Source organism: Chamaea fasciata, unplaced genomic scaffold (genome assembly GCF_029207755.1).
Source record: "Chamaea fasciata isolate MVZ Bird 193981 ecotype frontalis unplaced genomic scaffold, bChaFas1.0.hap1 SCAF_28, whole genome shotgun sequence".
Taxonomy (NCBI): Eukaryota; Metazoa; Chordata; class Aves; order Passeriformes; family Sylviidae; genus Chamaea; species Chamaea fasciata.
This window is the reverse complement of record NW_027094113.1, coordinates 3,619,167-3,646,091: the sequence shown is the minus strand read 5'-3', so window position 1 is coordinate 3,646,091 and position 26,925 is coordinate 3,619,167. Positions and strand designations below refer to the sequence as shown.

At 53.6% G+C, this 26,925-nt stretch overlaps 3 protein-coding genes across 4 annotated transcripts; 1 reads left to right on the top strand and 2 right to left on the bottom strand.

The window, feature by feature from the left end:
- Positions 1–377: 377 nt before the first annotated feature.
- On the bottom strand, positions 378–3,711 carry SLC39A3 (solute carrier family 39 member 3). 2 transcript variants are annotated; one of them, XM_066205459.1, is made up of 4 exons: positions 3,663–3,711; positions 2,946–3,084; positions 1,909–2,178; positions 378–1,357 (listed from the first exon to the last, which is right to left on the bottom strand). In XM_066205459.1, the coding sequence occupies exons 3-4, from the start codon at positions 2,113–2,115 to the stop codon at positions 623–625; spliced, it is 942 nt and encodes a 313-aa protein (XP_066061556.1). In that variant the 5' UTR covers positions 2,116–2,178; positions 2,946–3,084; positions 3,663–3,711; the 3' UTR covers positions 378–622. The 2 variants fall into 2 exon arrangements, with proteins under 2 accessions (XP_066061556.1, XP_066061557.1); XM_066205460.1 differs by lacking the exon at positions 3,663–3,711 and having other exon boundaries at positions 2,946–3,510.
- Positions 3,712–4,211: 500 nt separating this feature from the next.
- On the bottom strand, positions 4,212–18,231 carry SGTA (small glutamine rich tetratricopeptide repeat co-chaperone alpha). The gene is made up of 12 exons (XM_066205453.1): positions 18,182–18,231; positions 16,465–16,613; positions 14,632–14,735; positions 14,366–14,450; positions 13,783–13,882; positions 12,751–12,855; positions 11,711–11,849; positions 10,872–10,934; positions 10,200–10,237; positions 9,143–9,232; positions 6,138–6,253; positions 4,212–5,300 (listed from the first exon to the last, which is right to left on the bottom strand). The coding sequence occupies exons 1-11, from the start codon at positions 18,220–18,222 to the stop codon at positions 6,139–6,141; spliced, it is 1,029 nt and encodes a 342-aa protein (XP_066061550.1). The 5' UTR covers positions 18,223–18,231; the 3' UTR covers positions 4,212–5,300; position 6,138.
- Positions 18,232–18,558: 327 nt separating this feature from the next.
- Positions 18,559–26,510, top strand: THOP1 (thimet oligopeptidase 1). The gene is made up of 13 exons (XM_066205441.1): positions 18,559–18,673; positions 19,202–19,405; positions 21,883–22,031; positions 22,700–22,807; positions 23,587–23,689; positions 23,800–23,960; positions 24,123–24,258; positions 24,337–24,703; positions 24,943–25,144; positions 25,227–25,413; positions 25,673–25,801; positions 26,021–26,157; positions 26,254–26,510. The coding sequence occupies exons 1-13, from the start codon at positions 18,658–18,660 to the stop codon at positions 26,407–26,409; spliced, it is 2,055 nt and encodes a 684-aa protein (XP_066061538.1). The 5' UTR covers positions 18,559–18,657; the 3' UTR covers positions 26,410–26,510.
- The last annotated feature ends 415 nt before the right edge of the window (positions 26,511–26,925 follow it).

The following is a 26,925-nucleotide window of genomic DNA, read 5'->3' as shown; positions in this document are numbered from 1 at the left end:
TAGGGAATGCTCAGCCTGTGGATACGATGCTGAGGAGAAATCAGGGCAGAGGGGCCCGGCCTCATTTCTGCCATGAACCCCTGGGCAAGCTGAGCTCCCCCAGCCCCAGGTGGGGCACTGGGAGCTGTGTGGAGGCAGCAGGGCCTGCAAGGCCAGAGCCCCACAGCGATGCTATTTTTGGCAGCTCTTACAATCAGGTTTTGCTCGGGACTAAGCCAGCAAAAGCAGCTTAGTGCAGCCTGGCAATCCCTGCTCCCACCTGCTCTGCCTCCATCCCTGTTTGTCCCTCAGCTCCCGGCCCATCCCGGAGCGTGGGCCAGGGGAGGGAGGCAGAGCGGGCTCTGGCCACTGCAGGAAGCCACACACACTCGAGGAGCTCTTGGAAGCAGATTTTACCCAGATCCTTGTGTCCGATAATCCCTGCAGCCCCCCGGGCAGGGCCAATCCCTCGGGATATTCCTCACTCTGAGCACACGGGAAGAGATTCCCCTCCTCCTCCAGGTCATCACGGAAACAAGGCCCGGGCTGGGCCGTTGCCAGCGGCGAGAGGGGCGGCTCCTCCCGCTGCCGGTGGGAGGGGAGAGGCGATGTTTTACTCCCTTGGCTCCCGGAGGCTCCGGCCTCACCACGGGATGAGCACCAAGCCGGCCAGCGCGGCGTATCCCAGCACCAAGCACAGCACCTTGAGCAGCCGCTGGCTCTTGTCCTCCAGCTCCTTGGCCAGGATCTCGAAGAAGGTGATGAAGAGGAAGGTGCCGCCGGCCACGCCCTGCAGCAGCAGGGAGGCGACGCTGCCCGCGGCGCTGCGGCTGCTCTCGATGCCCATGCCCAGGCCGATGCCCAGCGGGATCATCAGGCACACGGCCGCCGCCAGCTTGGCCGCGTCCCGCAGCGCCAGCGCCGCCTTGGCCATGCTGATGCCCAGGGCCACGGCCACCAGCGTCTCGTGCACGGCCACCCCCAGGAACAGGCTGACCACTCTGCCGCCGTCCTCCTGCAGGCCCAGCGCCAGCCCCTCGAAGATGGAGTGCGTGCAGAGGGCGAAGACCAGCCCCAGCAGGCGGCGGGGCCCGCAGCGGGACAGCTCCGGCAGCGCCAGGCCGTGGGAGTGGCCGCCGGGCTCCCCGAACGGGGCGCGGCCCCGGCCCGAGGCGATGAAGGGACTCTCGTACTCGGAGTCGCTGCCCCCGTCCGAGCCCGCGTTGAAGGTCTCCAGGTCGATGAAAGAAGGTTTCTCCTTCTGCAGGCTCAGGAAGAGCTGGTCCACGAAGACAGACAGGAAGAAGCCCACCATCATGATGGTCTCGGCCACGGGGTAGTCCGTGGTGACGTTGTTCTGCCTGAGGACCTCGTCGAGCTGGGAGGAAGCAAAAAGTCCAGCCCTTTATCCCTCTGGAGGGCAACAATCCCACATGGACACAGTGAATCCACCCCTTTATCCCTCTGGAGAGAAATATTCCCACACAGACATAGATCCACAGTGAAACCATCCCTTTATCCCTGTGGAGAAAACATTCCCACAGATCCACAGTGAATCCACCCCTTTACCCCTCTGGAGGGAACCATTCCCACATGGACACGGTGAATCCAACCCCTTTATCCCTCTGAACACAGATATTCCCACATGGACACAGATCCACAGTGAATCCATCCCTTTATCCCCTGAAGAGCTATTCCCACACAGACACTCCCTGGGACACCAGCCTTGGCAGGGCACAGGGAACCTCTGCCCTGCTCTTTGACCCTCACACCCCACAGCCTCCCCTGCACCCCAAAAAACTCCACTTTCCCCATGGAGAGAAGCAGGAGGCGGGCCAGCAGAGACACCTGAGGCAGCTCCAGCAGGACACAGAGCCCTCAGTGCCATCCCCTGCAGGCTCAGGAGCCAGCATCCCCCCCAGGACTCACCTTGCCCCTGACAGCAGGCAGCAGGGCGTTGAAGCAGGTGGCCAGGAAGACGCCTCCTCCGAAGGAATTCCAGAGGGCCAGGACCCTGCGGGAGCGCTGAGCCTTCTCGTGGTCGGCCTCGATGACCCTGACGGGCAGCAGGGCCCCGGCCAGCACCAGCACACAGATCCCCAGCAGGCACAGCACCTTGGCCACCACCACCCTCATCCTGCCTGCAGGGAGCCTCCGTGTGCTCAGGGCCAGGACATCGGCCCCAGGGACAGGAGCTGCCTGGGGAGGGGAATAATGCAGGGTTTGGGTTCTTTTATATGCAGGGAAAAAGTGGAAGTTGTGTTCAAAAGGAGTTTTAAAGCGCTGGGATTGTGGTCATCTCAAAGAACCCTTCCCTGCAGGTCCAGGTTGGACTTCAAGTGTCCTCGGACACTTCCAGGGATGTGGATGCCACTGGGAAATCCTTGACAGGGCCTCCCCACCCGCCCAGGGAGGAATTCCTTCTCAAAACTCCATCCATCCCCTTTCCAAAACTCCATCTACCCCCTATTCCCAAATCCCATCCTATCCCTTCCCAGAACCCCATCCATCCCTTCCCAAAACCCTATTTATCCCTTCCCAAGACCTCATCCATCTCTTCCCTAACCCCATCCATCCCAGCCCCGTGGGAGCCATTCCCCATGTCCTGCCACCCCATTCCCTGTGCCAGGTCCCTCTCTGAGGACAAAGAGAGGAATTCAGAGCCCAGCAGGTGACACTGACTCACTCCAGGCCTGGCCAAGCCCAAAATCTGCGCCCAGGCACCACCCACACCTGTGCCAGGGCAGAGGGAAGGGATAAACTCCTCCTTTTCCAGAGCTCACACCTCTGGAAACCCTTAAACCTCATTTTCCCCCCTTTTCCCCCCCATTTTTAACCCAAACCAGCCTCCTCCAAAGCCTGAAGCTCCCGAGTTCAGGTGGAGCAGCCACATCCAACACCCCTGGCTGGGGCTGGAGCAGCTCCCAGGGAAGGGAAGGCCAGGAACATTTCGTGGTTCTCCTCACCTGCTCCTCCTGCACACCTGGGCTGTGTCCTCAGCCCCAAAACTGCTGCACCAAGGGATTAACTCAGCTCCTGCTGGGATTACTGCCTCATAACGAAGCATCCAAACGACGAAAAGTATTATATAAAGCAGGCAGGGCTCTGTGGGAGGAAAAAACAAAGGGGTTCCTCACCTGTGAGCCCCTAAATCCCAGTGTTCGTGTTCAAAATCCGACCCTTCCAAGCCTTGGAGATTGTCCCGTCGCTTTTAAAGAGGAGGAGATGGGGAAGGGGCTCCTCGCAGCCCACCCTGAGCACACCCAAAAGAGAGATGAGGGGAGAGGTTTCAGGGTTGTTGGGAGGGGGGTGAGCAGCTCAAATGGGGAGAGTTCAGCTGGGAAAAGCCTCAGAGGGGCTCGGGGTCCGCCCTGAGCCCTCCAAAGTGGGGAAGGGGCGCAGTTCCAGCTCCTCACAGGCAGACGAGAGCCTCAGGATGGGGAAGGGCCCGGCCCGAGCCCCTCACGGAGAGGAGGAGCCGCATCCCCCTCACAGGAGCTCGGGCTGCACCGCCGTCCCCTCACACCGACAGCGGCCCCGTCCCCGAGCCCTCCGGACAAGGCTGGCTCACCGCGGGCTCCCCCGGCCCCGCCATCCCCTCACGGCCCCGGCCCCGCCGTGACCCCCGGCCCCGCCATCCCCCCCGGCCCCGTTACCGCGGTAACCGCCCCCCCTCCACTCACGGCCGGCCCCGCTCGCTCCCGGCCCGGCCGCCCCGCACGCCGCCCCCGCCCACGGCGCCCTCCCATTGGCTAAAATGGAAAAGGAGGTTTCTGATTGGTTGGCAGAGCTGTCAATCAACGCGCCCACGCCCGGCTCGGGGGAAGCGACGATTGAGGTCCGCGGGAAACGCGTCCCGCAGCTTTGCGTTCCGGGGTAGCGCCGGCTGCCCGGGATTACCGGGAACGGGAAAACCGGGAACGGGAAAACCGGGAATGGAACAGTGCGTCCCAACATCTCCTGCTCCTGCCGCTCTGTGATCAAACCGCACCAATGGCAGCTGCAAGGAGAGCTGAGGCCCACCTGAAAATCCCATTAAATTCCATAAAGTTTCGTAAAATTCCATTGAAAGTTCCATAAAGTTGGAAAAATTGGGGAAAAAAAAATTTGGGAAAATTGGGGGGAAAACTGGGAAAATTGGGAGAAAATTTGGGATACAATGTGTTCCAGAGCCCTGAGGCCACAGAAAGTTCTGGAAAATCACCCGAGCACAACCAGGATAAACAACCAAAGTGTCCAAATGTTATTTTTATTCCTCACGAGTGACACGAACCACACGAATTCCACGGAGCCTCGAGCCAAAAAAAAAAAAAAATCACTTTTTTTTTTTTTTTTTCCCATGATTTTTTTTTTTTCCCCCGTCTCCTCAACATTCCAGAGGGGGCTCCTTCCTTCCCCAGGAGCCAAAAATCCCGTTAAAATCCAGTTTGGATTTAAAAAAAACCCCACAAACCCAAAAATCCTCTCTGGTCTCACCGAGCTGGGATTTGAGGCGGCTCCTGGAGTTTCTCCCTGCCCAGATCCTGGAGTTTTAAATCCGAATTTGGGGGGAATTTTTGGGTTCCCTCCACTTCACCCCAGCCAGGCCGAGCACTGACATGCAATTTAAAAAAAAAATTAAAATAATTCAGAAAAAAAAAAAATCCTCCTTTAAACACACTAAAAACACCTTCGCTCCTTCCCCCCGTTCACATTCCAGGGGAGAAATTCCCATTTTTATTTTAATTTTTCTCTCCAGTGTCGCCTCACACCAAATGGGATTTTCCAGGAATTTTTTTTGGGGGGGGGGATTGGAAAAAAAAAAACAACCTCCCCCTGTGGATGCAGCAAAATTCCTGAAAAAATCCCAAATTTGGAGTAAAAGCCTCATTCCCAAGGGTGGAAAATCCCGGGAATTCTCACTCAAACACTTCTTGGAAGTGGCTCCCGAGAGGGGGGGAAAAAAACAAGGAAGAATTTGCTCCAAAATCCTCCAAAAAAAACCCCAAAATTGAGAATAAAAACCCCCCAGGCAGCAAAATTGGGAATTTCCAGGAGAATTTTCTCAGTCCAGGTGGGAAATTCGGAGTTCTGGGGCTGCCAGGAGGGGAAAAAAAAACCCCAAAAAATTGGGAAAAAGGGGAAAAAAAGGATTTGCAGGGCAGGGAAATGGGGAATTCTCGGTGACATGCAGGGCACGGAAGGATTTGGGATTTTTTTTTTGGGTTTTTATCCGATGTATTTTTGGGGTTTTTTTCCCCCTCTCGGACACTTCCAAGTCAAGAAACGGTGACACGGACGTGGCTCCCAGCTGGAAAAGCAAAATCCGGAACTTCCAGGGGCTGCAGAGAGAGGAAAAACAGGGAATTCAGCTCTGGGAAATAGGAGTTTAATTCTTTTATTTTGTTTCATTTTGACTTTGATTTCTTTTAGGTTTTTTTTTTAGTTTATTTTAATTTATTTTTATTTTAATTTTTTATTTTAATTTACTTGATTTTTTATTTAAATCTAATTTATTGTAAATTTAATTGATTTTAAATCCATTTATTTCAATTTCGTTTCTTTGAATTTATTGTATTTCAATTTAACTTTAACTCATTTCAATTCTAATTTCTTTGTATTTTAATTGATTTTCATTATATTGAACCCAAATTTAAAAATTCATATGTTTCATTATTTTAAATTATTTTAACCTAAATTATTTTTATCTCATTTCAATGGTTTTAATTTTAACTTCATTAATTTTAATGTAACTTTTCATTCTTTTCAATTCACGTTATTAATTTATTTTAAATTCTTATTTTAATTTCTTTTATTTTGATTTCATTTCAATTAACATTTCAATCTGAAACATTTCAACCTGAAACATTTCGATTTCCAATTTTGAACATTTAAGACTGAATTTTAAAACCTCATTCTCACAAAGTTTTAAGGAAAAAATAAAGAGCGGCCAAAAATCGCTTTAATAAATTTTTAAAGATTTTTAATTGTTTCACCATTTAGGATTTTTAACACAATTTCCTTTCAAGGTTTGAACAAAGTTTGGCCGTGCAGCATTTTGAATATTTAAAAGACATTTTAAATTAGAATTCAGCCAGGAGCATCTCGAATAAATTTCATTTTAAGTAATTTTAAACCACTTCAAAGGATAATTGGGTGAGAAGCGGGGGAGCCCCCACCTCACTCCTGCTGCTCCTCGTTGCTGGCGCTGGGGGTGCGGCTGCGGATCTGACTGCGCAGCTGCTCGATCAGCTCCGGGTTCTGCTGCTGCATCTGCTGAGCAAACTGCTGGCCCCTGGGACAGCAGAGGGGACATCAGGGACACCGGGGGACAGCAGGGACACATCGCATGGGGATAGAGGGGACAGCAGGGACACATCGCATGGGGATAGAGGGGACACAGGGACACCAGGGGACAGGGGGACAGCAGGGACACATCGCATGGGGATAGAGGGGACAGCAGGGGACAGGGGGACAGCAGGGACACATCGCATGGGGATAGAGGGGACAGCAGGGGACAGGGGGACAGCAGGGACACATCGCATGGGGATAGAGGGGACAGCAGGGGACAGGGGGACAGCAGGGACACATCGCATGGGGATAGAGGGGACAGCAGGGGACAGGGGGACAGCAGGGACACATCGCATGGGGATAGAGGGGACAGCAGGGGACAGGGGGACAGCAGGGACACATCGCATGGGGATAGAGGGGACACAGGGACAGAGGGGACATCAGGGATAGAGGGGACAGTGGGGACATCAGAGACATCAGGGACATGGGGACATCAGGGACAGCAGGGGACAGGGGGACAGCAGGGGATGGGAACAGCAGGGACACATCACATGGGTATAGAGGGGACACAGGGACAACAGGGACAGAGGGGACAGAAGGGACATCAGGGATAGAGGGGATAGCAGGGACATGAGGACACAGGGGACATCAGGCACACGGGATATCACGGAAATCAGGGACATAGGGGACAGCAGGGACACAGGGTCATCAGGGGACATGGAGACAGCAGGGACATCATGGGACACACAGGGACAGCAGGGACATCAGGGGATCATGGGGACACTCGGGGACTCATGAGGACACTGGGGACATCAGGGGACAGTGGTGACACAAGGAGCCAGGGGACATGGGAGGCTGGTACACAGGACACCACAGCCAAGAGGACAGGATGGACACGGGACAGAGGACACAGGGGCCAAAGGGGACAGCAGGGGACAGCAGTGACAAGACACTGGTGACACAGGACAGGGACACCAGTGACAAGACCTTGGTGATACAATGACAGTGGATAGCAGTGACAGGACAGGGGACACAGGACACACTGGTGACACAGGACAGGGGACACCCGGGACACAGGCAACACCCTGGGACACTCCCAGCCCTGGATCCAGGATTGTCCCCGAGACGGTCCCCAGGACTGTCCCCCTGGGATTGTCCCCCCAAGATTGTCCCCAGGCCTGTCCCCCAAAGATTATCCCCCAGGATTGTCCTGACAGGATTGTCCCCAGGATTGTCCATCCCAGCCCTGTCCCCAGGCTGTCCCCAAGACTGTCCCCATGGGATTGTTCCCTCAGGGTGTCCCCAGCCCTGTTCCCATGGGATTGTCCCCAGGGTGTCCCCCAGGGTGTTCCCATGGGGTTGTCCCCAGGGTGTCCCCAGCCTTGTCCCCATGGGATTGTCCCCAGGGTGTCCTCAGGATTGTCCCCTTAGGGTGTCCCCATGGGATTGTCCCCAGGGTGTCCCCAGCCCTGTCCCCATGGGGTTGTCCCCAGGGTGTCCCCATGGGGTTGTCCCCAGGGTGTCCCCAGCCCTGCCCCCATGGGATTGTCCCCTCAGGGTATCCCCAGCCCTGTCCCCAGGTGTCCACAGCCCTGTCCCCATGGGATTGTCCCCTTAGGGTGTCCCCAGCCCTGTCCCCATGGGGTTGTCCCATGGGATTGTCCCCAGGGTGTCCCCAGCCCTGTCCCCATGGGGTTGTCCCCAGGGTGTCCCGAGCCCTGTCCCCATGGGGTTGTCCCATGGGATTGTCCCCAGGGTGTCCCCAGCCCTGTCCCCAGGGTGTCCCCAGCCCTGTCCCCATGGGGTTGTCCCATGGGATTGTCCCCAGGGTGTCCCCAGCCCTGTCCCCATGGGATTGTCCCCAGGGTGTCCCCAGCCCTGTCCCCATGGGGTTGTCCCCAGGGTGTCCCCATGGGATTGTCCCCAGGGTATCCCCAGCCCTGTCCCCAGGTGTCCACAGCCCTGTCCCCATGGGATTGTCCCCTTAGGGTGTCCCCAGCCCTGTCCCCATGGGGTTGTCCCATGGGATTGTCCCCAGGGTGTCCCCAGCCCTGTCCCCATGGGATTGTCCCCAGGGTGTCCCCAGCCCTGTCCCCATGGGGTTGTCCCCAGGGTGTCCCCATGGGATTGTCCCCTCAGGGTATCCCCAGCCCTGTCCCCAGGTGTCCACAGCCCTGTCCCCATGGGATTGTCCCCTTAGGGTGTCCCCAGCCCTGTCCCCATGGGGTTGTCCCATGGGATTGTCCCCAGGGTGTCCCCAGCCCTGTCCCCATGGGGTTGTCCCCAGGGTGTCCCGAGCCCTGTCCCCATGGGGTTGTCCCATGGGATTGTCCCCAGGGTGTCCCCAGCCCTGTCCCCAGGGTGTCCCCAGCCCTGTCCCCATGGGGTTGTCCCATGGGATTGTCCCCAGGGTGTCCCCAGCCCTGTCCCCATGGGATTGTCCCCAGGGTGTCCCCAGCCCTGTCCCCATGGGGTTGTCCCCAGGGTGTCCCCATGGGATTGTCCCCAGGGTATCCCCAGCCCTGTCCCCAGGTGTCCACAGCCCTGTCCCCATGGGATTGTCCCCTTAGGGTGTCCCCAGCCCTGTCCCCATGGGGTTGTCCCATGGGATTGTCCCCAGGGTGTCCCCAGCCCTGTCCCCATGGGATTGTCCCCAGGGTGTCCCCAGCCCTGTCCCCATGGGGTTGTCCCCAGGGTGTCCCCATGGGATTGTCCCCAGGGTATCCCCAGCCCTGTCCCCAGGTGTCCACAGCCCTGTCCCCATGGGATTGTCCCCTCAGGGTGTCCCCAGCCCTGTCCCCAGGGTGTCCCCAGCCCTGTCCCCATGGGGTTGTCCCATGGGATTGTCCCCAGGGTGTCCCCAGCCCTGTCCCCAGGTGTCCCCCTCGCTCACGCCTGGATGAGGCTGGCCAGGTCGTTGGTGGAGGGGCTGCTCCCGGCGGCTCCCATGGCGTTGTGGCCTCCCGAGATCATCCCCGACATTCTGCCACGGAAACAGGGTCACAACTGGGAAAAAACAACCCTAAAAAACCCTAAAACCCCTAAAAAACCCCTAAAAAACCCTAAAAACCCCTAAAAATCCTTAAAGATCTCTAAAAAACCCCAAAGCCCCCAAAAAACCCTAGAAACTCCTAAAACCCTTAAAATTCCCTAAAAATCCCTATAATCCCCTAAAAACTCCTAAAAATCACTAAAAACACCTAAAACCTCCTAAAAACCCCTAATCCCCCCAAAAATCCCTAAAACACCCTAAAAATCTCTTTAAAATCTCTAAAAATCCCCCTAAAAGTCTCTAAAACTCCCTAAATTCCCTAAAAACCCCCGTGTTTTACACCTGGAAACAGGAGCAACTTCCCATCCCCGGGATTATGGCATTCCCAGCACCAGCTTTTCTGGATCAGCTGGAAATAAGTAATTAAGCTGAACAATTAAAAATAATAATAATTATAATGATGTCAATATTCCCAGATTGATGGGATTCCAGCCCTGCTCTGCATCCAAGGCAGGATTCCCTGGATTCCCTGCAGGGCTGTGTCCAGGTGGGAATTCCAGCTCCAACATTCCCAGCCCAAATTCCCACTGGGAAAGGTCCAACCCAGAGGCAGAGAGAGAGCCTGAAATTTTTATATATTGAAATTTTCAAAACTGTAAATTCAAATGTTTGAAGTTCAAACGTTAAAACAAATCAAAATGGAACAAATCAAAATGGAACAAAAATGGAACGAATCAAAATGGAACGAATCAAAATGAAATAAATCAAAATGAAATAAATCAAAACGAAATAAATTTAAAATTACATAAATTAAAATGAAACAATTAAAATGAAACAAATAAAAATGAAATTAGAATGAAATTAAAAATAAATAAAAATTGTGAATTGAAAAGAATTTAAAAAATTAAATGAGCGGGAGGGAATTAATTGAAACCAAGAGGGAATAAACCCAACTCACAGCTGTTGTACTTGGGGGTTGTTCATGAGGTTTGAGGCCTGTGGGGAATAAAAAACCAACACTGGGGTGAGGCAGCAGGGACAGAGCGGGATCAACCCCAAAGGGAGGGTGGGAAAGTTTGGGAATTCTTGGGAATCCAGGAAAAGGAGGGAAAAAAACGGGGGGAAAAATGGCCAAAAGAAGAGCCCAGAGCAGCCCAGGCCCTTGCAGAGCCTGAGGAGAAATTCCCAATCCCACGGGAATTGTCTGAGCTGGAGGAACAGCAGCAGCTTCACACAGCTCCAGGGATTGGGAAAAGCTTCCCCAGAGGCTCCATCCCGAGGAATTCCATGTGAGGGGACACCAGAGCTCCCAGAGACGCTCCATCCCATGGAATTCCAGCTGGGGAGAGCTCCTGGAGAGGCTCCATCGCAAGGAATTCCATGTGGAAAAAGCTCCTGGAGAGGCCTCATCCCAAAGAATTCCACGCAGGGAGATACCAGAGCTCCTGGACAAGCCCCATCCCAAGGAATCCCAGATGGAAAGACACTGGAGCTCAAGGAGAGGCCTCATCTCAAGGAATTCCATGTGGGACACACCAAAACTCCCAGGGAAGCTCCATCCCAAGGAATCCCATGTGGGAAGAGCTCCTGGCTAGGTTCTATCCCGAGAATTCCCAGGCTCTGGAATTACCATGCTCATGAAGCCGGGGTTGTTCAGCAATCCGGCCAGGTCGAAGCCTCCGGGGCCGCCGGTCTGCAGGAGAGAGAAACCAGAGCTGCTGGAATTCCTGCTGGAATTCCTCATTCCCGCCCTGAGGGATCCCAGCAGGAATGGGATTGGGATGGAGGGATCCATTCCCACCCCCTGCCATGGGCACAGACACCTCCCACCACCCCAGGGCACCTCCAGGGACGGAGCAGCTCTGGGAATTCCATCCCAGCCAGGGATTCCTTCCCAATATCCCACCCAAATTTCCCTTTTCCCAGTGTCCCGGAATTCCATCCCTCATCCCAAATCCTTCCCCAGCTCTCCTGGAGCCCCTTTAGGCTCTGGAAGAAGCTCCAGGCTCTTTGGTGATAAAAGCTTTGGTGATAAAACTGATAAAATCCCTGTTCTGGGGTGCTCAGGGATCCAAAATTCCAGCAGGAAAGGTGGAAAGAAAACAAAAATCAAAGTCATTGAGAAGTTTTTTTGGTCACTTTTTAAATCAAATTGTTCCCACCAACTTTCTAAAAATTAAAACCACAAAAGTTTCTCCACTCTAAAACATGAAACATTTTTTTTTCACGGTGGAACAAACGGATAAAATCTTTGTTTTGGGGTGCTCAGGGATCCAAAATTCCAACAGCAAAAGCGAAAAGAAAATCAAAATCAAACTCACAGAGGGGATTTTTGTGTTCACAAGACCCTTCACCATCGCCACCCCAAATTTACATTTTTAACTCTCCCCCAGGCAGCACGTGTGGCTTTTAGAGTGAAAAAAAAATCTCCTTTTTAACCTGAATAAATCCCCAAATTCCACGACTTACTGGACTGGGGGTCTCCTTCATTTTCTGTTCAGCTATTTTGAGGTTGGATTTGTAGGTTTCGTTGTCCGGATCCAACTCCAGAGCTTTTTTATAATAAACAACAGCTTCTGTGTGTTTGTTTAGGCTGGAGAGGGCCAAGCTGGGAAAGCAAAGAAAAATCAAATAAAGAAAATTAAAATCAAAGTCACAGAGGAGTTTGGGGCTTTTTTTTTTTGTCATTCTTTTTTACCCAATTGCTGTCCTCACCAGCTTTCTAAAAATTGAAAGATACGAATTTTTCTCCACCCTAAAACCCTGAAATAGCAGGAATTTTTGTCATGGTGGAACAAACTGAGAAAATCCCACTTCTGGGGTGTCCAGGGATTCAAAATTCCAGCAGGAAAAGTGAAAAGGAAATAAAAATCAAAGTCACAGAGAAGTTTTTCTGTCACTTTTAAAATCTGTCTTCACCAACTTTCTAAAAATTAAAAATTACAAATTTTTTTCCACCCTAAAACACGGGATATTTTTCTTGCTGGAACAAACTGAGAAAATCCCCGTTTTGGGGTGTGCAGGGATCCAAAATTCCATCAGGAAAAGTGAAAAGAAAATTAAAATCAAAGTCACAGAGGCTTTTTTTTGTCACATTTTTCACCCAATTGTTGTCCCCACCACCTTTCTAAATATTTTTAAAAACATTAATTTCTCTTCACCCTAAAACAGCCGGAATTTTTTCACGGCGGAACAAACTGATAAAATCCCTGTTCTGGGGTGTCCAGGGACCCAAAAATTCCATCAGAAAAGGTGGAAAGAAAATTAAAATCAAAGTCACAGAGGGTTTTCTTTGCCACTTTTTTATCCAATTGTCCCCAGCAACTTGCTAAAAATTAAAAAATACGAATTTTTTTCCACCCTAAAACCCTGAAACACGGGAATTTTTTCACGGCGGAACAAACTGATAAAATCCCTGTTCTGGGGTGTTCAGGGGCCCGAAATCCCAGCAGGAAAAGGTGGGAATTCCCAGAGAAAAGGTGGGAATTCCCAGGGGCAGCTGCCCTCACCCCATCCTGCCGTAGGCTTTGCTGTAGCTGGGGTCGATGCCGATGGCGCGCTCACAGTCCCGCACGGCTCCGGCGTAATTGCCCAGTTTGCTGTAGGCTGCAGCTCTGGGAAAATGGGGAAAAATGGGGGGGAAAATGGGGAAAAATGGGGGGAGAAATGGGGAAAAATTAGGGGGGGAAATGGGGAAAAATGGGGGGGAAATGGGGAAAAATTAGGGGGGAAGTGGGGGCAAAATGGGGGGGAAAATGGGGGGGAAATATATAATATTATATATTAAATAATAATAATAATAAAGTGTAATATTGTATAATATAAAAACAAATAATATAATATAATATAATAAAGTATAATAAAAACAATACAATAGAACAGAATAAAATATAATAATAATATAGTATACTAAAATATAATATAAAAATAATTAAATATGATGTATTATAATTACAGAATAATAGAATAAAATATAATAATAATAAAATATAGTATAATATAAAAATAATATAATGTAATTCAGTATTATAATAATATAATATAATAAAATTAAACAGTAATATTATTATATTATATAATGCAATATAATGCAATATAATAATATAATATAATATAATATAATATCATATCATATAATATCATATAATATCATATAATATCATATAATATCATATAATATCATATAATATCATATAATATCATATGACACAATATAATAAAACATAACATAATACATCATAATATAATGTGATAGTTATATAATACACATTATAATATAATTGTATAATTATACACAATAATTATATGTGATAACATAATAACAAAATCTGATTGGTTTAAACTACACACTCAGAATCTCAGTGCTATTATTTTTCATTTTGGAAGCCTCTTCCAACACCTCCTCACTACAAACGCAGAGTTTTCCTGGGGGCCAGTGCCTGTCAGCACAGAAAATCCAAAATTCTCCGTGCCCAGGGTTCCAACAGGGCACTTAAAACAGAAAAAAAAGTGATTTTTGACCCAGAGCAGCTGCCCAGTACCTGTTGCAGAAATAAACAGCGTTGGCTGGGTTTAACTCGATGGCTTTTCCATAAAATGACACGGCAGCCTCAAAGTTCTCTGCCTTCATCTGGTCGTTCCCTGAGAGGAAAGTGGGAAAGTTTTCATGAGGGGAAAAAAAGGGGAAAAAAAACCAAACCCACAGGGATAAAGTAAAGTAAAAGTCTGGATCCATGGAAATAGCACAGGTAAGAGGTCTGTCAGTGTGGGAATTCCAGCATTCCTGATCCTGCATCCCAAAAAAATCAGCCCAGCTGCTGGCTCAGGGGGGAACTGTTGCTTCCACACTTATCCCACTTTTCTTTCCCCCAGGGAAAAGCCAGGCACAGAGCAGGAAGGATGCTCCACACCCCACAGGATTTTTGGGATAAAAACCCCAGTGATCCAAACAACCCTGGCACCAAAACCCTCCCCATGCTCCTGGAGCCCGAGCAGAGCGTGAGGCAGAAATAAAAACATTCCCTTTTTTTTCCCCCTCCCACCATTCCAAGCATTCCCCAGGTGCCAGGGAATTAAGATCCCCTCCCAATTAGCAGCAAACCCTCGTTATCCAGGGCTTGGTACCTTCAGTCTTGAGCCTTTCAGCTTCAGCCACGTCATCTTCCGAGGGCGTGATGGGCTCCGAGCTCGTCCTGGAGTTTTCCAGCTCCTTCCAAAAAGAGGGAGAAGCTGAGATGAGGATGCCCACAATTCCCATTTTTCCAGCCCAAAATGCTTCCCCCGTCCCACAGGGCTCTGAGGGGAGCAGGAGCTGGAGAATCCAGCAGAACTCAGGGGGAAAAAAAAAAAAAAAAAAAAAAAAAGGGAATATTTCAGGGGAGTTCGCTCACCTTCCCCACCACTGCTTCAAATATTTCGGGAAGGGTCTGGGACACAGCCAGGCTTTGGTCTTCCATGGAGACCCCAAACGCTGTTTCCAGGCACTGGATGGCCACTGGATAACGAGAGTCAGGTCGTTAATTAATAAATATCCATCCCTCTCCCTCAGCTCTCAAAAAAAAAGAACCCCAAACCACCCATGTTTCCCCACAGCAGATGGGATTTTTGGGCCCTATCCTGAGATTTTGCCAAAGTTTCTCCCTGGATAGTTTCCTCCTGGATGGAGCCAATCCCAATTCCCACCCCCTCAAGGATTTCCTGGGGGTTGGAAGTGAATCGGGCTGGGGCTGCAGCAGCAGAATTCCCACAGAATTCCAAGGAGAGATCCAGACATTTCCCCTCGCTCCGGGAACCCTGAGCCACCTCCTTTCTCCTCAGGCTTGGGAAAAGCTGCTCCCAGGGAAAAGTGAGCTTCCCAGAGCTCTCCTGCCACATTTTCCATCCCAAAATATCCCATTCCCAGCACCCCCTCCCCACCCCACAGCTCCTCCCACGGCCACAGACCCACAAATCAAGGACTAAACCCTAAGCTCCTTAAGGAAACCTTTTTAAGATCCATGTGCCCTCCCTGCCCTTTGGAAAGGCCTGGAAAAACCACCAGGGGACGGGGTTTTGGGGGAGAAGAAGAGGGAAAACAACCCCAGGACATCAAAAAGCTTCCCTGGAGCCAGGGAATTCCCACCTCCCACCCCACAGAACCCTCCCAATCTCCAAGCAGGGATCAAGGGAGGTTTCTGACCCCAGGAACGTCCCTGCCTCCAGCTAAGCTGCTCCTGGGAGAGATCAGCAGCCAGACAAGGCAGCAGCATCCCTGTTTAACCCCCAAAAAGGAGCAATGAGCTCCAAAAGCTCCAGCCACGGGTGTAGCAATGGAATATTTAAACAGCTCAGGCCACACCGTGCCCCAGCCAAACCAGCTTCAATCATTCTTATCAGAACCCTCGGCAACTCAGCAAAGCTGCTGAGACATAAATTGTTCTGTGATAAGAAAGAAGAGGCTGAGAAACACAACAGCAAGACTGCAAGAGGTAAATAAAAGGCCACGAAGCCCTGGGCTGTAACCAATCCTATTTCCTGAAAAGTGCAGGCTAAATGCACCAGCAAGATAAAAGCACCAATCAAGCAATGCCGGATCACTTGAGGAGCAGTTTTAAAATGCATAAATGCAGCTTAATGTAAACAATAAAGGTATATAATGGAAACAAAAATTATTTCTGTTAAATCATCTTAATTAGCTGTCCACAGGTCCTGAGAGACGCTGTTTTACACCACAAGGACACAGACTCTGAGATTCAGATGGCTGAAAATGACTCCTCTGTTTTCTTGGGATGTGTCTCCCCTTTTAAACTATTTTTACACAGCCCAGTTTGATTGGTGAAAACAAAGACAAAACCTCTGTAATCACACTGGTCAGAGCAGAGGGACATCAAGAAGAGAAGTCCCTCCTAGGAAAAGGAATGAAAAACTCATTCCTCTATTTTTGGGATGTGTCTCCCCTTTTAAACTATTTCACACAGCCCAGTTTGATTGGTGAAAACAAAGACAAAACCTCTTCACTCACATTGCTCTGAGGGACATCAAAAAGTCCCTCCTAGGGAAAAGGGATGAATAACAAAGTTACAGCTACAAAAACATTTCTCCTGTTTACAGAAAATTCCCAAAAACCAAAACACCTCAGGCACGAAACCAAGACCACGCCTGAGCTCTGCCAAGCCAGGGGGCAGAAAAAAGGGGAAAAAAACCACCCAAATTCTCCCAAATTTCTGCCAGATGGAGCCACCCACCTTCCAAACTCTCCTGAGCATCCGGAGACATGCTGCCCCCCTGGAGCTGGCTGTGCAGGAACTGGATGATGGAATAGGCCAGACGCTTCTGGTCTGCCATGCTGCTGCCAGGGGCCGGGCTCCACCGCTCCTGCCTTCCCAAAAAACACCTGCAGAGACAGGAATTATGGACTGGAGGAGAAAAGGGCAAAGGGGTTCGCTGCTGGTGTCCCTGGGGGTGAGTTCTGGGGGATCAGGGAGGTGTTGAGGGGGTTAAGGAGTTGGTCAGGGTAAGAACTCCAGAGCTTTCCTTACATTCTTAATATATTCTTATATTCCAGGTTACAAGAGAGTTCCACTCTCTTGGGGGAAATTTATAAGTTTAATCAAAAAAATAAAATAGACAAATGGGAGACAGAGGAGCAAAGTTCCAGCTGGGGTGCCTCACCCACTTATCTGTCAATCATTGTGTTTTAAGGATTTCTGGTTTACATATTCAATAGATATTAATGCATCCTTTTCCAGTTTTTATCTGTTTGATTATCGCCAATTCTCTTATCTGATCGATTTATTTGTGGGTGGCTCCACTCTGTCTGCTAACACGGGTCTTATAAATCTTTCTCTTGAGGTTTTTGGTCGTTCTCATTTTGATAAAAAAACCCCAGAAAGTCAGCAGGCTTTAATGCAGGGTTACAAGGTGATGACTCTTCCCCTAAACCTTCTGGCTTGCTCAGTTTACATGCCATAAAGAAGAAAAAAACCTCGGTTTTTTTTTACTATTTACATTGTGCCACAATCAGAAAACACATTCATCACTTTTCTAAACTCTATTAATAAAACATAATACAGTCCGACTATACATAGAGTATTCATTCTAAAGCCAACTTTACAAGATTATAAATATATATTTATAACACAGGGCTGGATTCTCCCTCTGCCCGGCACAATCCCTCCAAGGGAATCACCCCGGAGGAGCTGCAGGGTGTGAAAGTCCCGGAGAATTGAGGAATTCACCAGGAAAAATGCCCATTTTCCTGCTCCCCCAGCACGGCTCGGTCCCGACACCAAAGCCAAGACGGGATTATTTAGAAGGAATTGTTTCTCAGAAGGAATCCGGTAGCCCGCGGTCCTGGCAGGGAAAATCCCAAAGCGAAGAGACCCCAAGGAGCAGAAGCCGAGGTGGGAATTCCAGCGATCCCAGGGCAATTCCCGTGGGGAGCGGCTCCATGCCGGCCGCTGCCGAGCTCTGCCCGTGCCGGACCGTAACTGGGTTTGTAGCACACCCAGCCTCGTTTAATTGAGAAATGAGCTCGAGTTAATGAGAGCCCCACAGAGCCGAGCCGGGCCCGGGGCAGCCAACAGCTCCGGACCCCGGCCCCGGGACCCCCGGTGCCCGTCCCCGTTCCCCGGAGCCCCGGCAGCACCGCTCCCCCGGTGAGGCAACCGGGGACCCCCGGTACCGCCGGCACTCCCCACACAGTGCCCTCACCGGGGCTGGCACCGGCGGCACCGGAGACAGAGCAGTCCCGGCGGGCGGCACAGCCCGCTCCCGGTACGTCCCGTCCCGCCCGGTGCCGCCCCCGAGGCCCCGGTGCAGCCGGTACCACCGTGGAGCGGAACGGGCAGCACGGCCCGGCAGCAGCGGGCCCGGAGGCGGAGGGGTCCCGGTGCGGGCCCGGTGCCGGTGCCGGCCCATTCCCGGTGCCGGTCCCGGTGTCCCCGGTCCCCTCACACTCACCGGACACTCGCCTGGGCCGGGCGCGCTCCCGCACTGCGCATGCGCCGCGCCCTCGGCGCGCCGGCGCCGCTCCGGCCACGCCCCTCCCTTATAAGACCAAAAGGGCGTGGCCCTAGGCGGAAGCCCCGCCCCCGCCGGGACCATAGAGATGTGGCGTTGTCACGGCAACGCGGCGGGGGCGTCGCCATGGGAACGGGCGGGCGGGACCCGGGGATGCTCCGCGCCCGCCCCGCGCCCGCCCCGGGGCCGCTCCCGCCCGTCTCCGAGGGTCGCGGCGGGGATGAGCCGTCCCCGTTTCCCGGCCCCGGTGCGCTGCGGGCGAGGCGGGAGCGGCCCGGTCCTCCAGGCTCCCGGCATGCCCCGCTCTCCCGCCCGCCTCTCCGGTCGGGGCACATGCTCGGTGCGTGGGGCCGGCCCGGTTTCCTCCCGGCCTCGTCAGCAGCGCCGGGCCTCCCGCCACCCCCGGCACCGCCGACATGGCCCCGCCGACAGGTACCGGCTGCATGGGGAGACGGCGAGGGGCTGGAGCGACGTGGGGAGAGCGGCGGAGGGGACCGGGCCGGGGGATGCAGGACCGGGCCGGGGACAGCGGGGCCGGGGACAGCGGGACCGGGCCGGGGGATGCAGGACCGGGCCGGGGACAGCGGGACCGGGCCGGGGGCAGCGGGACCGGGCCGGGGGCAGCGGGACCGGGCCGGGGGACAGCGGGACCGGGCCGGGGGACAGCGGGACCGGGCCGGGGGCAGCGGGACCGGGCCGGGGGCAGCCCCTCCGGGCGGCCGTGGTCTCCTCTGGCCGCCAGGTCCCCTCCGTGCCCCGCGGGGCAGCGCTGGGCCTCGTCCCTCGGCACGGCCACCCGGCGGGGCGCGGGGTCGGGTTTCGGTGGAGGATTTCTCGGCCCCGGGAGGGCGAGGAGCGCCCGGGGGATGATCCGCCCGCAGGTTCCCCGGGGCCGCGCTCCTCCGGGCTGCGCTGGCTCCAGCAGTGCTGTCCCCGGTGTGAGCTGTCCGTGTCCCTTAGGGAATGTCGTGGACAGCCAGAGCCCGCGGCCGGTGCGCAGCCAGCTGCGCTGGGACCTGACGGCCGAGCAGATCGAGGCCATGGCCGCCGAGCTCACCGAGAGCACCAAGCTCGTCTACGACCGCGTGGGAGCCCAGGAGCGCGGCGAGGTCTCCTACGAGAACACCCTCAAGGCTCTGGCCGACGTGGAGGTGGAATACACAGGTGGGAGATCAGGGGTTTGTGGGGATCGGGGGAGATCTTCCTGGGGATTTTGGGGAGGGATTCTGGCTTTGCCCAGAGGAGCTGTGGCTGCCCCATCCCTGGAATGTCCATGGCCAGCTTGCAACCACGTGGGATTAGTGGAAGTTGTCCCTGCCCGTAGCAGGGCTGAGCTTTGAGGTCGTTTCCAACCCATTCCACGATTATTAAGATTTTTTTTAATTAATTTATTTTTTTTAGCTCTGTGCTGTCACCTGCTTTTCCCTCCCCCTTGGCTGCCAGCAGAATGTTGGGGGTTTTTTTTCCCAGTTAATGTTTATACAGCGAGGAACCAGCACAAAGAACAGATTTGGGAGAGCAAATTAACCCAAGGACAGCCCTTTGGCAGCAGGAGCAGCTGCATTCCCAAGGCTGTCCTGGCTTTCATGTGGCACCAGTGGGAACAAATAGCAGAAAAGATCCAAGAAACTCTCACCTCCTTCCTCTTTTTTTTTTTTTTTCCCCAGGGCTGTGGATCAATGTCTCTCCTTGTGCCTTGTTTCCTGCAGGGATTTTTTGGGAGAGCAAATCCCGCTGGGGATTTTTGGGGGCAGTGAATGCTGCTGGGGTTTTTTGAGAGAGTAAATGGTGCTGGGGTTTTTGGGGTGAATAAATCCCACTGGGAGTTTTTGGGAGAGAAAATGCCATTGGAAGTTTTTGGGAGAGAAAATCCCATTGGGATTTTTTAGGAGAGTAAATGCTGCTGGGATTTTTGGGGTGAATAAATCCCACTGGGAGTTTTTGGGAGAGTAAATCCCATTGGGATTTTTTAGGAGAGTAAATGCTGCTGGGATTTTTTGGGGGCAGAAAATCCCACTGAGAATTTTTGGGAGAGCAAATCCCACTGGGATTTTTTGGGGAGTAAACCCTGCTAGGATAATTTGGGAAGAAAATCCTGCTGGGATTTTTTTGGGGAGAGTAAATCCTGCTGGGAATTTTTGGGGCAGAAAATCCTACTGAGAATTTTTGGGAGAGTAAATCCCACTGGGATTTTTTGGGGGAGTAAATTTCACTGGGATGTTTTTGGGTAGTAAATGCTGCTGGGATTTTCTGAGAGAGTAAATCCCTCTGGGAAGTTTTGGGAGAGCAAGTCCCACTGGGATTTTTTGGGGAGTGAATCTCACTGGGATAATTTGGGGAGAAAATCCTGCTGGGATTTTTTGGGAGAGTAAATCCTGATTTTTTTGGGAGGGTAAATCCCACTGCAGTTTTTTGGGAGAGTATGTCCCACTGGGAAATTTTGGGAGAGCTAATCTCCCTGTGATTTTTTTTTTTTTTTTTTTTTTTTTTTTTTTTTTTTTTTTGTGGAGTAAATCCCACCGTCATTTTTTGGGAGAGTAAATCCTGCTGGGACATTTTTGGTGGGGAATAAATGCTGCTAGGATTTTTTTTTTTTTTTTTTTTTTTTGTCTAGGGCAAGGAGCAGCCTCACCTTCCTCCTCTCCCTGTTCTTTTTTTTTTTTTTTTTTTTTTTTTTTTTTTTTCCTAAAATAAGAGGAAAAAGAATAATTCCTCTTGCTCAGCAGGAGGAGTGTTCAGCTCAGCACGGCTGTCAGCACTTCCCTGGCTGAGCTGCCTGTTCAGCTGCTCCTGGGGGGAGAATCCAGGTGCCTGGAGAACACCTGCAGTGCTGTTCTTGGAGGTTTTGCAGGGCTGGCAGCAGGGAATGTTCTCCCCTGTTCTCCCAAGTGGAATTGCATCAGGACAGGGAGCACCTGGAGCTTTTGGGGAAGCGTCTGTAGGAAAGGATTGTCCCACCTGGAGCTGTAAAGTGAACAGGTGTCGCTGTAGGACACGAAAGAAAGACTCCAAATATTTCAGAAGGCAAAGGGCACAGAAAAAAGGCTTTATTTTCCAATTCTTACTGCCTTTTTTAAGGTGTTCTGACACAGACTTACCATGGTTGGGGAATAGGAACGACACTTCTTTAATCCCTTTGGTTAAACCAGAGAAACAGCGAAACACCACCCGGAGAAAGATTGTTTGGAGGAAGGAGAGTTGTTTGCCGGGATTGTTTTGAGAAGAAACTTCCTGGAGAATTTTTTTCCTTGGGAGAATGTCAGCAGCTGCTAGCAGGCTGAAAATCTCTGAGACCCAGAAATATCAGGCCCCCAGACAGGGAATGCTGCTGCCATCAGGAATGGTGGAATTCCTCCAGCTGGAAGTGGAGCATCGAGTCCAGCTCATGGCCCTGCACAGGACACCCCAAACCTCCTGTGGGGCAGAGCTGTTGGGGAATCACAGGCACAGGATTCCCGTGGATTTTGGGAGGATTGTGCTGGGAATCCAGTGCTGGGCAGCAGGGAAAGGACAAAAAGCAGCCGGAGCCGCATCCCACCCCTCCCTGGGCGTGTGTGGGGAAGGCTCTGGGGCTCCAGCCTGGCTCTGGGCGTGCACTGGGCCGTGGATCCATCAGCCCTGTCCCCTTTTTCTCCTCCCAGTGCGTAGGAACATGCTGGACTTCCCCCAGCACGTGTCCCCCTGCAAGGCCATCCGCGCCGCCAGCACCGAGGCCGACAAGAAGCTCTCCGAGTTCGACGTGGAGATGAGCATGAGGCAGGATGTGTACCAGAGGATTGTGTGGCTCCAGGTGCGTCCCCTGCCACCCAGGACCTGTCACCAGACAGACAGGAAAAAGCCACACTCACCTGTCAGGTTGTGAGACGAGGAAGAAAAGGAAGTTTGTTTTTGGGTTCAGCCATTGCGGGACGAGGTTAACACCTCTGCAAGCCCGCTGGTCAAACCAGAAGTGCATCAGTTTGTCCTTCCCCCTGCGAAGGGATGTGTTATTTACAAAACATCAGTCTTTCTTCATGTTACAAGCCTGAGAGCTCCAGTCCAGAAATGTAAAAACATCAGAAGGCTGAAAAATCAGGGCGACACTGGGACCCCCCCTGGAATTCCTGCAAATCCTTTTGTGCCAGAGCTGAGAAGGGAAGGGTGCAGGAGCGGGGTGGTGACTGCAGTGGTGCAGCTCTCAGTGAGGGCTGGGAAATTTGGGATCGAGGGCTCAGCCCCCACCCAGAGCCTCGATCTCCCCTTTGCTGTTGGGAAATCCAACCCCCCCTCAGTGGTGATGCCCCCAAAAATGCCCCCCCAAAGCACTGACATGGCACAGAGGTGACACAGGAACCTCTGCACCAAACCAGAGCCTCCCCTGGGGGTGTTTCCACCTGCCGCCGGGTCTCTGGTGTTCCCACAGCTCCCAGCTTCCTGCAGCTCCCTGAGCAGGAGGAGGAATTTTTTGTTTCTTTCCAGGAGAAAGCAGAGAGCGCGTCCCTGAAGCCCGAGGCCAAGAGGTACCTGGAGAGGCTGATCAAGCTGGGCAAAAGGAACGGGCTCCACCTCCCTGAGGAGACACAGGAGGTGAGAACACGGAATCCCGGGGTGCTTTGGGTTGAAGGGACCCTAAAGCCCATCTTCCACTGTCCCAGGTGGCTCCAAGCTGGCCTGGGACACTTCCAGGGATGGGGCAGCCACAGCTCCTCTGGGAGATCTGTGCCAGGTCCTCCCCACCCTCACAGGAAGGAATTTTTTCTGGATGTCCCATCTAATCCTACTTCCTGTCAGTCTGAATCCATTCCCCCTTGTCCCTGTCACAGGGAGAGGAGCCCTGGCAGGGCTCAGGGCAGGGTCTGAGTCTCAGGGCGGGGTTTTGCCCCTGATTCTGGTGATTTTGGGTGATGTCTCCCAGATCCCCTTTCTCCTTTCCATCCAAAGGGTGATACTAACAAAATGGGAGTTTAGGAATTCCTGGGAGGCTGAAATCGGGGAATTAGCACCAAATCCCCACATGCCAAGGGCTGGGTAGAGGGGGCTGAGCTGCTCAGGGGCCTCCCTCTCTCACCATGCACCGGCAGAGGAGCCCAAAACGGGGTTAAAAACAGCAGAAAAGGTGAAATGAGGAGAGAGGAGGTTGTTACTGCAGCTCGTGAGCTGGCAGGGGGCTGTCAGGACCTTGCTGAGGTGGCTGATCCCTGCCAGGTGTGACCACAGGGAGCCTTCCTGGGCTGCCTGCACACCTCAATTAATTCTGCACCCTTGGGCTGGGTCAGAGCCAAGGCCAGGCTCAGTGCTGGGCGGCTCAGCAAGGTGGGGACAGCTCCTGGCTCTGACTTCTCTCTGATTTTCCTGGGTTTTTAAAGAAAATCAAAGCTATCAAGAAAAAGCTGAGCGTGCTGTGCATAGACTTCAACAAGAACCTCAACGAGGACACCACCTTCCTGCCCTTCTCCAGGGAGGAGTTAGGTATGGACTGCTCTGCTGGCAGGGCCCTGAGGGCCTGCACTGGGTGATCCCAGAGCATTCCTGGGGTGTCCTGGGCTCCCCCCTCAGCCCCTGGCTGCTCTCTTTCCCAGGGGGGCTCCCTGAGGACTTCCTGAACTCCCTGGAGAAGACGGAGGATGGGAAGCTGAAGGTCACCCTCAAGTACCCACACTACTTCCCGCTGCTGAAGAAGTGCTACGTGCCCGAGACCAGGAGGAAGGTGGAGGAGATGTTCAACTCCAGGTGCAAAGAGGTCAGTGGGATCTCCCCTGGCATTTATGTTTCTTTCCACACTGGTGGAACTCTGGTCACTGAGAATTTTTTACTGTCCCCAGCGTTTAATCCTGACTCTGGCAGAAAAGATAAAACCCAGCGCTTCCGTTCTCCCCCGTGTACCTCCCTCTCTGCCTTGCAGGAGAACTGCCTGATCCTGAAGGAGCTGGTGGACCTGAGGGCTCAGAAGGCCAATCTGCTGGGCTTCAGCACCCACGCCGACTTCGTGCTGGAGATGAACATGGCCAAGAGCAGCCGGACGGTGGCCACGTTCCTGGGTACGTCCCTGGGACACCCTGGGCCGGCTGTGCTGCTCTGATCCCGCGTCCCAACCCTGCCTGCCTTCCTTCCCCCAGACGAGCTGGCCCAGAAGCTGAAGCCCCTGGGGGAGAAGGAGAGGGCTGTGATCCTGGACCTAAAGAAGAAGGAGTGCGAGAAGCGCGGGCTGGAGTTCGACAACCGCATCAACGCCTGGGACATGCGCTACTACATGAACCAGGTGGAGGAGACCAAGTACAGCGTGGACCAGAACCTGCTCAAGGAGTATTTCCCCATGCAGGTGGTCACCACGGGCCTCCTGGCCATCTACCAGGAGCTGCTGGGCCTCACCTTCCACCTGGAGGAGAAGGCTCAGGTGTGGCACGAAGATGTGCAGCTCTACACCGTGAAGGACGCGTCCTCCGGGGAGACCATCGGGAAGTTCTACCTGGACCTGTACCCACGGTGAGGCCTGGGGAGAGGGGAAATCCAGGAGCAGGGGGAGCGGAGCCTGAGGAAGAGGAGATTCCTCCTCCCAGCTGTGTGCAGTGTGGAGGGAGGGCTGTGTGCTGGGGCAGGGATGTCACCGGGGTGTCACTAAGGGGATCACTGAGAGTTCCTGCTCTGAGCACCACAGCGGGGGAAGCCGTGGCTGTGTCTGGGTTTTGGGAGAAGGATCCCTGAGCCTCCTGTCCCTCCCCCAGAGAAGGGAAGTACGGCCACGCCGCCTGCTTCGGCCTCCAGCCCGGCTGCCTCCTGCCGGACTCCAGCCGGCAGATCTCGGTGGCCGCCATGGTGGCCAACTTCACCAAGCCCACGCCGGACGCCCCTTCCCTGCTGCAGCACGACGAGGTGGAGACCTATTTCCACGAATTTGGGCACGTCATGCACCAGCTGTGCTCTCAGGTGAGGCCTCCCCTCGCTGGGGTTTCCCCCCCCCCCCCAATCCCATTTTCCCGTGGAATTCCGAGCTGGCCGTACCCCCCAGGCGGAGTTTGCCATGTTCAGCGGGACACACGTGGAGCGGGACTTCGTGGAGGCCCCGTCGCAGATGTTGGAGAACTGGGTGTGGGAGAAGGAGCCGCTGCTGCGCATGTCCAGGCACTACAAGACGGGCAGCCCCATCCCGGATGAGCTGCTGGAGAAACTCATCAAATCCCGGCAGGCAAACACGGGTGAGGGGGGAACTGATGTCCCCTGGGGGTGGGGACGGGAAGGGGACACCTGTCTGGGGACAGGGAAGGCTTTTCCTTGCCTGCGGGTTCTGAGGGGATGAGGGGAGGGAACCCACTCATGTAGGAACGGAGAGGGGGATGTGGCAGGTGACAAAGAGGTGCCACCCAGCCTGCCCTGCTGCCACCAGCCTTGGTGACACCCCTGCAGGCAGCATTCCAGCCTCACTCTTCCTCCTCCTCCTCCTCCTTTTGGGAACAGGGCTCTTCAACCTGCGCCAGATCGTCCTGGCCAAGGTGGACCAGGCTCTGCACACGCAGACCAAGGCCGACCCCGTGGAGGTGTTTGCCCGGCTCTGTGAAGAGGTGCTGGGTGTCCCTGCCACCCCAGGTACGGGCTGCCACCCTCCTGTCCCTCTGTGTGGCTCAGCGGGTTCCTCTGGGGTGGGGACACTTTCTGCCGGCTCCCGGAAAGGCGAGGCTGAAAAAGCCTGGAAAGTTCCTCCCTTCGTCCCCTGGGTTGGGGACAAAGGCAGCCAGCACCTGCTGGGACAGCACTGGAGGAGGTTTTTTCATGGAAAATCTTCCTTGACCCCTGGTGTCCCCTCAGGTACCAACATGCCAGCCACCTTTGGCCACCTGGCCGGGGGCTACGACGCTCAGTACTACGGCTACCTCTGGAGCGAGGTGTACTCCATGGACATGTTCCACACCCGCTTCAAGCAGGAGGGAATCATGAACTGCAAGGTAAGGACAGGGTCCCGTGCCTGGCTGGGATGGGGGAGCCAGGGCGGGGTGTCCCAGCCCTGTCCCTGCTCTGTGTGTGTGTGTGTGTGCCTGCAGGTGGGCATGGATTACAGGACCTGCATCCTGCGTCCCGGCGGCTCCGTGGACGCCTCGGACATGCTGAGGAAGTTCCTGGGCAGGGAGCCCAAGCAGGACGCCTTCCTGGCCAGCAAGGGACTGAAGGTGGAGAGCAACTCGGTGCCTTCGGCCTGAGGGGCTGCTCGGCCCCGGCGGGGGAAGCTCCTGCCCCACTCACCTGCCCTCGCCTGGTTCCTGTCACCAAACACCCCCCGGGCCACCCCTGCCTGGAGCTGCCCCTCCAGGGTCCCTCTCCGAGCCCCTCCTGAGCTCTGGGAGTCCTGGCACGGGGCTCTGCGGTGACACAGAGGTGACCTGCCCTTGTCACCCCCGGGGCTGTGGGTCACCCGCACCAATTGGCTGAGCTTTGAACCTGATTCCTGCACCAGGGTGAGTCTTGGCCTCGTTTGGAGCCGGGCAGGAGGGGGAGAGGAGTTCCCAAACTTGAATCGTTGTTTTTAAACCCCTTCTCTTTTAAGAAGCCTCGTTGTTGTTGTTGGTGCCACCTTGGCTTGGTTTGTGCCCCGGGACAGACGCAGCTGTCACCAGGGCAGGGACAGTCCCGCTCTCCCCATCTTTGGGCAGCTCTTGGCTGTGCAGTAAAGATGGGGAGATCCCAGAGCTGAAAACCCAGAGGGAATTGACTGGAAC

Excerpts from the sequence above, each read along its gene's own strand:
- THOP1 (XM_066205441.1), top strand. Across the intron at positions 22,808-23,586 it reads TCCCTGAGGAGACACAGGAG|AAAATCAAAGCTATCAAGAA; the intron begins GTGAGAACACGG and ends GGGTTTTTAAAG. Across the intron at positions 25,145-25,226 it reads TGCACCAGCTGTGCTCTCAG|GCGGAGTTTGCCATGTTCAG; the intron begins GTGAGGCCTCCC and ends CGTACCCCCCAG.
- SLC39A3 (XM_066205459.1), bottom strand. The coding sequence starts at position 2,115 with ATGAGGGTGGTGGTGGCCAAGGTGCTGTGCCTGCTGGGGATCTGTGTG. Across the intron at positions 1,358-1,908 it reads TGCCTGCTGTCAGGGGCAAG|CTCGACGAGGTCCTCAGGCA; the intron begins GTGAGTCCTGGG and ends GCTTCCTCCCAG.
- SGTA (XM_066205453.1), bottom strand. The coding sequence starts at position 18,222 with ATGCGCAGTGCGGGAGCGCGCCCGGCCCAGGCGAGTGTCCG. Across the intron at positions 13,883-14,365 it reads TGAAAGGCTCAAGACTGAAG|GGAACGACCAGATGAAGGCA; the intron begins GTACCAAGCCCT and ends CTTTCCTCTCAG. Across the intron at positions 9,233-10,199 it reads AACCCCCAAGTACAACAGCT|AATGTCGGGGATGATCTCGG; the intron begins GTGAGTTGGGTT and ends TTTCCGTGGCAG.